Source organism: Triticum urartu, chromosome 2A (genome assembly GCF_056163025.1).
Source record: "Triticum urartu cultivar PI428250 chromosome 2A, HENAU_Tu73, whole genome shotgun sequence".
NCBI classification, from domain to species: Eukaryota; Viridiplantae; Streptophyta; class Magnoliopsida; order Poales; family Poaceae; genus Triticum; species Triticum urartu.
The window spans coordinates 764,075,683-764,087,608 of record NC_141874.1 but is presented as its reverse complement, the minus strand read 5'-3'; the positions used below and the strand labels follow the sequence as shown (position 1 = coordinate 764,087,608).

At 47.7% G+C, this 11,926-nt stretch overlaps 1 protein-coding gene across 1 annotated transcript; it reads right to left on the bottom strand.

Moving 5' to 3' along the window:
- Window positions 1-2,235: 2,235 nt before the first annotated feature.
- On the bottom strand, window positions 2,236-6,407 carry LOC147988039 (uncharacterized). Its single transcript, XM_087542585.1, has 3 exons — window positions 5,911-6,407; window positions 5,137-5,555; window positions 2,236-2,381 (listed from the first exon to the last, which is right to left on the bottom strand). The coding sequence occupies exons 1-3, from the start codon at window positions 6,390-6,392 to the stop codon at window positions 2,236-2,238; spliced, it is 1,047 nt and encodes a 348-aa protein (XP_087398711.1). The 5' UTR covers window positions 6,393-6,407.
- Between the last annotated feature and the right edge of the window lie 5,519 nt (window positions 6,408-11,926).

Genomic DNA, 11,926 nt, shown 5'->3' with positions numbered 1-11,926 from the left:
CAACGAGAAGAGCTCAGTGAGCCCAATCTGTTGGTCCATGGCAGCACGGGTGGAGATCACGGAGACGAAGCCGTTGTATTCCGGCTCATGCACCAGGCCTTGGAGAATCTGGTCGACGAGGTCATCTTCTCCAAGGGGCTTGCCGGCGGCTGCGAGCTCATCGGCGATGCCCTTCATCTTGGTGAAGTAGGCAGCGGCCGAGAGATCCCCCTTGCGTGTGTTCCCCAGGGCTGAGCGGAGCTGGATGGTGCGTGCCCTGGACTGCGAAGAAAAACTCTGGCACAAGGCTTGCCAGATGCTAGCAGCAGTGGTGTGATTTGAAACTTGCATGAGAACATCGCGGGAGAGAGAGGCAATCAGGAACGTGAGAACCTGTTGATCCTGCGTTACCCAGACGGCGTACTCCGGGTTGGGCGTGGTGACGGTCTCCTTCTTCCCATCACCGATCTCCTTCTCAGAGAGGAGGGCGGCGTTCGGCTCCTTGATTGAGCCATCGAGGTAGCCCATCATCCCTGCCGCTTTGATATGCGGCAGGACTTGCGCCTTCCACACCAGGAAGTTCTCCCTGGTGAGCTTCTCGGTGATCGTGTGTCCAAGCGATGCGAGGGAAGGGAAGGCCATGGCGATGGGAGCGGAGGAAGAAGACATGACCTAGATGTGTTGGAAGGGTTAGGCTCTTTATACCATGTAGAAAGAGAGGCTCAAGCGTATACCTATCAGCAGGGACGCGTGCGTGTTAATATAGCCACGAAGGGCTGCGAGATTACAAGGATTACAAGTCTGTTAGGTCACGGATTGATCTCCAAGTCATAGGCTAGGATAAGATGCAATCGCAACAACCTAACACAAGCACAACATCTACACGCACACATACAATATACGGTTTATAGATATACCGTATGTACATTGTTTAACACAGACGTCGCCGTTGTCGTCACTCTTGCCACTGTCTTGCTGCATCTTGTCGCCGACAGCCTCCTTGTAAATCTTCTCGCGCACGACAGCGGCGGCAGAGGTCGCACACTGCCGGGAGGAACTCGTACGGCGCCCACCCCGGTCGTGCTTCCGGCCGCTACTTGCATCTTTCCGCCTTCCCTTCTTTCAACTCCTCGAGCCTATGAGCTAAGTTAGCTGGGATTCTCTGACCAATCTGAGCACTGTCATTCTATTAATCCGGTCTTTGCTTCCCTGTTAATTTTGTTGTTCATGTGAGGCGTCTAGGATTCACGTAATTTTCATCATGCGATTTTGATCCCAACCAATTCCAAGTGCTATTACTACTTGCAGAGTCCCACTTGTTCACTATGTAGTCATCCTTGTTCCTTTCCGCCCGGCACCGTACGAGTTGCCAGGAAAGCAACGCTCGCCCGAGCACGGCCGGCGCAGCGACAGGACCGGCCAGGGGAGGGCGCGCGCGTTTGTGAAGCTGCGGGGTCGGCCAAGGGCGGTTGCAGGCTAGGCGCGCGGTGTGGCTGGGCGGGCGCGTGCACGGCCGATCTCGGCCATGGCCATGCCGGCCGAGCTCGAGCTCGAGCGGGGCGACGCTGTGAGGGAATCGGACGGGGAAGAAAGTAAGAGGGGCGCCCGCTCACCAGGAGCTCGTAGGCGAAGTCAAGGCGGTCGGGGAAGCAACGGTGGTTAGGAATTTGACGTCCGCCGCCGGCGAACAGAGGCAAAAAAGAAGGTCGAGCAAATGGGGAAATTTAACCCCAAACCGTTCCTTGCCGCTGCCCAGTCAGATCATTGGTAAGAAAACCACCTTCAGTTCCTTTCAAAACCGCTCAGGGGTGACATTTATCCGGTTTTGCAAAGTTCAGGGAGTGATTGATCCGGTTTTAGAGTTCAGGGGGAATTTGATCCATCGAGGCAGATATTTTTTTTGAGCGGTATCCATGGAGGCAGATTTGATTGGGAAAAGTATACTTCCTTCTTTCTGTTCTGATCGATCCACTTGAGTCGGGCTAATGGGCTGAAGCCTTGCACATCTACGTGAAGCCTGGGGCTAATCGTCTATTTTTTTTTAAAGAAAGGGGTTGCCCCCGCCCCAATTTTTATTAAAGCCAAGGCAACCACGATAGAACCAGACTGTTTAACACCTCCAGGCGACAACCAAAAGTAGCTGCCACAGAACATACATCAAGGTCTTAAAGCTACAGCCCTATTACATCTCTCACAGAGAGTTTTTCCATTGCAAGATAGATAGTCTATTTGTTCATTTAGCTAATCCAGGCGATTCTAAGCAGTTCCCCTCTTCGCCGATCCAAAAGCCTTAAGCACCGGAGAAGTAGAGCACCCTGGACCTCTGAACATAAGATTTTCCACTGCCTGATTGTTTCCCCCACCTGATCCAACACACATCGCATATCTCGCCAGCTTCTTCCCTAAAAGACAAAACCAGTGCGCAAACTCCATAAGCACCACAAGGTAGCAGATGTGGCAGTATTAATAGCTTCACATTGTTTCTTCTTCTTCCAGAAGGAAGATAAAGATTCAAAAGACACAAGAGGGGTTGTGTTAAAGGCTTCAGCAATCACAGCCCAAATCTCGGTCGCAACAATGCAATCAAACAATAGGTGTTGAATGAATTCTGGTTCAGCACAAAAAAAACAAGTTTTATCTTCTACATGTCTTCTTTTGGCAAGGTTATCTCTAGTCAAGCTATTGTTATTATACATCAGCCACAAGAAAACATGGATATTCGGGGGACTTTAATTTTCCATATGAAATCTCTAATATCAGAGGGAACCCCACCAAAGTTAATCAACTTGTAAAAGGATTTAACAGAGTATTGACCATTCGACTCCAAGCCCCAGACGGGGCTATCTGATTGGACGGATAAAGTAGTTTGTTTAACCAGGTCAACTAACATGTTCCATTTGCGTAACATGGACTCATCCACGCATCTCCTGAAGGTGAGACGCAGTTGTACCCCATCCCAAACCTGGGACAGAGTGGCATCCTGTTGTTGACAGATAGCATACAAATCCCAAAAGGCAGTTTTAAGGGAACATTCCCCAACCCAAGTATCATGCCAGAAAGCAATATGTTCACCATTCCCAGGGTTCCCTCTTCAAAAGTTTTTTGCAGCAGCAAAAGCCCAGGAGATGCTTCTCCAAAATGGAGATCCCAAGGCAGGTTTAGCATAGAAAATATTTGGTTTGTCAGTAGCATATTTAAAGCATAGAAGTTTTTTCCAATCTCCCACCCTCCCATCATAGAATCTTTTTCCCCATGAAGCCAAGAGAGCTTCCCTAACCAGCCATCAATATTCCTAATAATCCTATCAATGATAGGTTGCAGGTCTTCGCTTCTATGTTTTTTATAGTGCAGGGGCACACCAAGGTACTTGAAGGGGAAATCATCAAATTAACAAGAAAAAATCTGGGCAAATTCTCTGGACATTGCATGAGAAACATGAATGGTGTGTAAATCACTCTTATGAAAATTGATTTTTAAGCCAGAAATCTTTTCAAAACAGGTCAGAATCCATTTCAAATTCTTGGTATATTCCACAGAATCCTGGATGAACAAAATGGTATCATCAGCATATTGCAGACTAACCACCCCACCAGGGATGGCATGTGGGAGGAGCCCACCAATTAACCCATTATTGACAGCTTTCACCAGCATCTTAGAAAAGACATGAGCCACCAAGTTAAATAATAGGGGGGAGTGAGGGTCACCTTGTTTCAGCCCTTTTTTCCCACAAAGTGTGTCCCATTAGTGTCATTAATTCTAACTTGGAAAGTCCCAAGTTTCAAGGTGCTGAGAACCCAGGCAACCCATTTAACCCCAAAGCCTCTAGAAAGAAGCATTTCATGTAGAAAATCCCAGCTGGCTCTATCATAGGCTTTCTCATAATCAAGTTTAAGAATCAAACTACTAGAATTACCACACTCTCTAAGATAAACCTCCCTTTTAATAAAAGAAGTCTGGTTGTGTGAAATGATTTTAGCACAAGTAGGGGAAACCCTAGTATTCATGGATTTGGAGAAAATTTTCACAACACAATTACTAAGACTAATAGGTCTGAAAATTTTCATCTCTCTGGCCTGGGGAATTTTAGGGATAAGGGTGATAATGGCATAATTAAGCTTATAGATGTCCAAATCCTCATTTTCAAAATCCCTGATCATTCACATAAAGTCATTTTTAATTAGATCCCAAAAGTTTTGATAAAAAAGGAAAGATAGCCCATCAGGGCCAGGAGCCCCACTAGCATATGAGCTCATAATTGCTTCTTTAATCTCTTCCTCAGAAAAGGATCTCTCTAAGTCTCTCCGTTCATCCTCACTAATCATTTCTGTCTCAGACCAAAAACCAGTTCCTAAGTGTAAATCTGGTTTAGGTTCATAAGCAAATAAATTTTTGTAAAATTCAGTAGCTACTCCCAGCATGCTATCAGTGGAGGTCACAGGTCTAGAAGGGCCTAGTAATTCAGAAAGATGGTTCTTCCTATGCCTGTGATTTGCTAGGGCTTGGAAATAAGCATTGTTACAACCCCCTTCAAGAATTTTTCTGTCTCTGGATTTCCTCCACAAGGTCGTTTCCTCTTTTTTCCAGATCTCTTCCAGTTCTGTTTTCACATCTTTCATTCTATCATGATCAGCAGCAGATAGCTGCTAGGATTCAGATAGAACGTCAAGCAGGTCAAACTCCATAAGGAGGGCTTTTTTATTTTTTTTCTTAAAGCAGCCTCAATATTAATGGCCCAGCCTTTTGTCTTCTTCCTAAGCAGTCTGGTTTTGGATAACCAGTTATCTAGAGAAGAGATAGTGGAAGAAGCAGTCGACCAAGTCTCATGAACCATCTGGTGGAAGCCAGTTTGTGGCATCCACCATTTCTCAAAATGGAACATCTTAGGACTAGATGATTTCCTCCCTCCAGTGTCTAGTACTAAGGGAGTATGGTCACTCCCGACTCTAGGGAGAGCAGTTAGGGAAGACATCGAGAAGTGAGAATCCCAATCCACAGAGGCAACAACTCTGTCCAACATAGCAAAAATAGGGTTATCTTGATTATTAGACCAAGTATAGCCCCTATTAGAGATAGAAATATCCAGCAGTCCCCATCTATTAATCCAATCATTAAAAAGAAAGGTGATATGCTAGTTAACTAACCCACTACTCTTCTCACTCTCATTCCTAACGAGGTTGAAGTCACCACAAATTAAAATAGGATAGGATGCAGAGCCTAAGATATCATGAAGTTCAGCCACAAAATCCATTTTCAACTCCGGGTAAGTAGAGCCATACACTATCACCAAGTTCCAAACAAAACCATCCTCCTTGTTTTTAATAGTGGCCTTAATAGAAAACTCATGATTAACAAAACCAATGGTTTCAAATAAACTTTTTCTAAGACCCAAAAGGATCCCACCAGCAGTTTTAATAGCAGGTAAATAATGCCATTCAAAATTACTAGTCCTACCAATAGCCTTGAGGAAACCCTCAGAAATAATTTCTCTCTTAGTCTCTCGAAACCCAATAAAATCAGGATTAGTTCGAGCAATAGTATCACAAAGGCACTGAACTTTCCCAGATTGACCAAGACCTCTAATATTCCAAATAAGTCCTATCATTTAAGAAACTTTGAAAGGGTGAGACAAACCAAAAGGCCTAACTTGTGTTAAGACCTTTGGAGTTCTCGTCAAGGCATCAGCAGTGCCCATTGGCTTGAGAGAGCAACCATCCAAAGGGGTCCCAAACAAATCATCTTAGTTTAATGCAAGATTATCTGGAAGAACAATTTCAGGGTTATTCTTGGCAAAAGCCAAGCATCTCTCTTTTTCCCCAGCAATCTAATCATGAATCGTTTCATGTTTATTAGCATCATCACCCCCAATGCATAAATCAATTTTACTCATTTGGTCAAACAAAGTGTTATGATCAGTGTTAGTGAAGGATTTACTGATTCTGCTTCCTCTTGTAAGCAGCAGCTTTTTCCATGATATTCACATTGCCATGTCCCCTAGTAGCAGGTTTCTGAACCAGAACATGCCCCCATTTGTTTTTCCAAGTGAGCAGACCCTGATCCCGAGCATGATCAAGGGTTTTCAGCACTGATCTCTTCAAAGAGATATTTTGTATGGCCTGGACAGCTTCAGGGGGAAGAGTCTCTAGTTCATCACCCTTGGATTCTTCTTCATCAGACTCACAAAAGTCTACAGATCTAAGAATACTCTCACAATACTCCATACTTTCAAGTTTACCACTAGAGTTGGTTGTCCCCTCAGCATTCCCCACAAGGGGTTTTGTTGGAGTGAAGCTTAGAAATCCAGAAGGATACACATCCTCAGAGTCATTTCCTTTCTCATCTATAAGTTGATCTTCCTTATCAGCAGCAGCACACTCTAGGATAAAGTTTTCATGATCAGAATCAGAGCAAAACATGCCAGACTGGGGCCCCTTCTGTTTGTTCTTTTCCTGATTAGCTAAATTAGCCTTATCAAACTCATCAATTGCCTCCTCACTATCTAGCAAGTCTTCAGATAGGCCATCCTTCTGAGCATTCACACCTTCATCCTCCTGTCCCTCAGCTGCACCTTCTCCTTCTATATCTTCATCATCCTCAATATCATTAACAGAATCAACACCACCCACTTGCTCAAAACCTTCAACAGTAAAGCCGAGTAAAAATAACTTATTCTTCATCTCAATGAGTCTCTCAAATGGAATTTTTGTAGGATCCCTGCAGGCAATTTTCATTCTAACATTCTCAAAGAAAGTCCTAAACATACCATTCCAGTCCACATCAGTAAGCACACCAAACAAACAAGCAATCTGAGCAAAGACTTTCCATGTGCACCACTTAGGAGGGATTCCTTTAATTAACACCCAAGCCTCAATAAGTTCCCCAAAAGGTTCACATGCCCCTTTCCACTCAGTTAGTGTAATAGACACATCCTGGGGCAGGGAAAAACCAGGCAGTTCAATGAGATCCTCAACTTTTTTTCCAAGGAGGAAATCTCACTAGGAATGTCTTGCTGGATAGGCCCCTGATCTGCCAAGGCCATTGTCTAGTCTTACAGAAAGTAGCAGTCAAAAGACTCAGCAACATCTCTTTTTCCACATCACCTTTAAGGATATTGACTACAGCACAGTTTTGGAAATTCGGCCAATTGGATTCATTAGCAACAGGCCACAGGGTAAAAACCAAGTCCATTTGCACCACTACCAAAAAAGGCACCAGTTGGCTGAACCCTAGTCCAGGCAGCATAGTTATTCACGTTGTGATTCTGCTGACAGATAAAGCATGTTTTTTGGCTTGATACAATTTCCAACATAATGCCCTGGACCTCCACAGTCGAAACAGATCATGTCCTTGTACCTAGGATCTAAAACTTGTTCCATCTCCACCTCCACGGATTGAGAAGATTGTACCTCGGACGAGGCAGCCATAGAGGCTGTGGACCTGGTAGGCTTTGGTGTCGGTGCCAAATCCTTAGAGGTCGGGGCAGATGGCTGCCTCCTCCCTCCCTGCGAGCTGGCTCTCTAAGTGGCAGCCTTCGAAGGGCCGCTTGCGCCAGATCCCGCAACAGCATTCCTACGGTCAGACATCGCCAATCCTCGCTTCACAACGGCTGCGAAAGAGAGGGATCCAGGGCACATACCCTCCCTTGAAACCTTGATGGTCCTTGGGATTGGATCAAAGACGCGGCAGAGGCAGGGTGGAAATCAACGGCCGTGAACGAACGAGAGGCGATCAAATCCTTCCGGATCCAACAAGTGAATCCAGAGGAAGGAGGAGTAGTTCAAGGGGGTGGTGGTGGTGGAGGTAGGCGGCGGCGGGGAGGGGAAGGAATGAGCCAGAGTTGGCCAAAGTGCTCTTCTCTAGTTTCTAGGTCACCTTGTCTACGCGGACGCGTAACCTGAGAATGCGTTTTCCTACCAGGGTCATGAATTTTGAAACCGAGACCTGTCACGACCTGATTGGGCAGAGAGGACGGCTTTTGACTTATCGTCGCCTTGTTGTTCAACAGGCTATCACCAGAATTCGAATTAACCTCAGACTTAGATGCCGTAGAAACAACAACAGCTTCAGTAGAATCAATCAACACATCAGGGGAAACCCTAGATTTAACCAAATCAACTAACTGAATTGCTGAACTCTCCTTCAAAACTTTGGACTGAATCCTCCGTGAATGCAAAGCAAACAAGCGAGAACGAAATGCAGAGGACAGGCGGATCGAATGCAAACCTCCCTCACCCGGCGAGGGGGATCGATGGCGCGACGCTGGTGTAGGATGGGCAGAGGTGTCGGGTCCTTCACTGACGACGGTGGGGCAGCTGCACCCTCGGCGACGCGCCCCCACCATGAGAGTTGGTAGGTGGAAGCTGGGGGTGGGGAGAGCTCGAATTGATGCGGGGTAGGTGGAGGGGGCGAGCGGATTGGGGATTTTGTCTCACTCTATTATCGTCGCCCGAGGAAGGGGAAGGGGAGGGTGGGAGAGGCACACCATCCTAATATTTGCTGCTATATGTATAAGGGCTAGTTGGGTAACTCCTGGGGCTACAGCCCCAGTTGCCCCATGCCCAATTTCGCTCCTGGGTGCCGGGGACGTGGAGGCTGACCGCCGGCAGCGGCCTGGTGCCACCGGGTGCCCGAAGGGGCGGCGTGGCGGGTTGAGATCACCCGCATTCGCTCGTCCCTGACGGAGGAACAGCGGAACGAGCTGCGCTACGCCGCCGACAGCCACGGCCTCTGGACCATGTACTTGCAACGTCGTCGCGAGGAGCAGATCGCCTCCACCAACGACGTCATCCCGCGGGGCCGCCTCAACGCCGATGGGCGGCGCGAGTGGTGGGGCGTGCCAGGCCGCACTCTCGAGGCCGTCGTCAACCACATCGAGACCAGCAACGTGCCACGCCTCGAGTACCCGCCGCGGTCGTCCTTCTCTCACCGCCGTGGTAGCTCCTGGACGCCGCGCCGGATGGAGCCGGGGTCGTCCTCGTTGTCGTGCTCTAGCTCGCCGGCCACGCTTCGCCCCGTCAAGCCCGAGCCGGAGGAGACGCCGCTCGGGCGCCGCACTTGCAACGGTGCCCTCGTCATCAACTAGGGTGCCCGGCCCTCCCCGCGCGGTTCCTTCCGCCTGGTCCGACTGAAGCCGGAGGCGGGGCTGCTCCCAGTGAAGCCGGAGCACGTCGAGATGGCGGCCCCCGACGACGAGTCCTCCCTCAAGTGGGAGAAGGAGGACTACGTCCGGGAGCAGGTACGCCGCCAGCGTCGGGCATATGCGGAGCTCCAGGCCCGGCACCGCGGGCGCGAGCAGGGCGGCACCATCGTCCTCGACAGCAACAAGGAGGACCAGGCCGGGTCGTCCAGCGCGCCCCCGCTCCTCGGCGACCCTGGCCAGGGCTGCAGCAGGGACGGCGTCGGCCCAAGCCAGCCGCCCGACGACGACGACAACGACGACGATGGCGACTGCAGCGACTACACCCGCTTCTACAGGCTTCTCGGCATGTAGACGACGGCGACGGTGGCGGCGGTGGCGGCTAGGCTTAGTTTGGCGTAGTTTAGGCGTAGTTCAGACGTAGTTTGCATGTTTCGTGTTTTTTGTACAAATTTCAATGTAGTTTCGCCGAGTTCATGCAGAAAACACCGAGTTTGCATATATTCTGTAAGGAACGTCGCCGAACCTGGGGCGACCTATGGGCCGACGACTGGGAGCTAAGTCGCCCACATATGGCGATGAGATCCCTTCTCTGTCTAGTCGGAGGTGTAATGGCTATGCGTTATTGGCTGAGGTTACCAAATAAAATAAAATAAACTTCCCATAGATATCAAAACTCGCCAACCTTGGCTGCCATTCTAACTTCCAATGAATTTTAAGTGCTTGCCTCCACATAGCAAGTCACTTCCTCCATTCGGGTTAGTAAGACCCCTACACACATTTTGGACGGAACATACTGATTTTGAGACCTAGTTACTAGTGGAGGTTGCCCTGGCTCCATGTCTGACCTACTAGCGGCGGCGGGAGATCTGTGGCGGGTGCTGCTGATAGCTTCACCCACCACTGATGGCATTTTAGCGTCCGCCACTCCTGGCATTCCTGCGGTAGTCGCGGTTCCAATGGGAAGCACCGTTGATCTCCAGGGGTGGTGACCTTATCTCTGACGGCACCAATGTCAGGGAGGAGCTCTGGTTAGAGACAGATGGGGGGGGGGGGTTGCTTTTCTGGGTAGATTCCAAATGTAAGGATGCAAAGCTGACGTGGCTCAGTAGTCAAAACCGTTTTTGTGAGTCAAAACCGGGCGGGGATTCATTTATGAACTTAGTGGTTAGTTGAGGGTTGAATCTTAAACATGGTGGCAACTACAGAATTGTAAACATGTGGACTTTTCTCCTGAAGAATTATGGTGAATGGATTTACATTGAGCAGCGCGGCTAGTGCAGATTTGAATTCATTCCTGACAGCAGGAAGATCCTCCCTGAATGGTATTTCATCCTCCTGGCACGCAGTGGGGGGCTAAAGATTGGGCACTAAGGTCAGTTTCCTAGTCGTTACGAGCAATATCATGGACCGAGTCACTACAGTATCATGGACAGAGTCACTACAGTATCACGGACTGAGTCGCTATATTAAACCAGACCAAGCCACTACAGTATCACAGACCCTATGGTTGTGCGACTATGCGTGAATCGTCTTGCCTATCCTAGCCGACGTGGTTCGTGTTATATAGATGGGGTGTGAGCCCAGATACGCATACAGGTTGTTGAGGAGTACATCTTCGAGGAGAAGAATACAAGAGATAAGAAAAGATAAAGATTACATGAGTATCCTGTCTAACTACTCCTCGGTCGGTTGACATAGCGAAGATCCCCCTTGTCGTACACACCAAGGGCAATGCGCAAAATATTATGTCACGTTTAACACTCTACCTTAATCACAACTTTATCAAGTTGAGATTATGATCGAAGTCTACAAAACTTCTTGTGGGTAGAGCCTTGGTGAAACCATTTGCAACTTGGTCTTTGGAGTGAATTAACCGAGTGTCTAAGAGTTTATTTGCAACTCTTTCTCGGACAAAGTGAAAATCTATGTCAATGTGTTTAGTTCTAGCATGAAAGACTGGATTTGCTGATAGATAGGTAGCACCTAAATTATCACACCATAGGCATGGAGCTCTAGTGCTTTTCATGCCTAGTTCCTTCAAAATAGACTGCATCCATATGATCTTTGTTGTTGCATTGGCCAATGCCTTGTATTCTGCTTCTGTGCTGGACCTGGAAACAGTGGCTTGCTTCCTTGCACACCAAGATATCAAGTTAGGTTCAAAGAATACTGCAAAACCACTAGTTAACCGTCTGTCATCCAGACATCCTGCCCAGTCTGAGTCAGAGAAAGCACTGATAAGTGTAGAAGATGACTTGCTGAAATTTAGGCCAATGCTCAAGGTATTTTTCACACATCTTACTATGCGTTTTGCAGCAGTTAAGTGAACAGTAGTAGGTGCATGGAGGATCTGACATACTTTGTTAACAACAAATGAAATGCCTGGTCTGGTGAGTGTCAGTACTGAAGTGCACCTACTAGGCTTATTTGTACTATCTTTTGAGTCCAGAAGCTCTCCTTCAGCAAGAGATAACTTTTCTGTGCTAGATGAAGGAGTGGGTGCAGGCTTACAACTTTGCAAACCAGCCTTTGTTACTAGGTTTGTTGTGTTTTTCTTGAGAGAGATGAAGGCCATCCTTGTGCTGCTTGACCTCAATACCAAGAAAATAGTGTGGATCTTCTAGATCCTAGAGAGCAAACTCTGCACTCAAATCCTTCAACAGTCCTGTTATTGCTTCATCAGATGAGCTTGTCAAAATGATATCATCGACATATATGAGAACAAATATAGATATATTTGACTTGTTGTAAATAAATAACGAGGTGTCAGACTTTGAAGGAACAAAGCCAAGTGCTTGCACCTTTTACTGA

Coding starts and splice junctions, on each gene's coding strand:
- LOC147988039 (XM_087542585.1), bottom strand. CDS start 6,392: ATGTTTTGCTCTGATTCTGATCATGAAAACTTTATCCTAGAGTGTGCT. Junction 5,556..5,910: donor TACAAGAGGAAGCAGAATCA/GTAAATCCTTCA, acceptor TTGGAATATTAG/AGGTCTTGGTCAATCTGGGA. Junction 2,382..5,136: donor CAACCTCGTTAGGAATGAGA/GTGAGAAGAGTA, acceptor TTTGTCTTTTAG/GGAAGAAGCTGGCGAGATAT.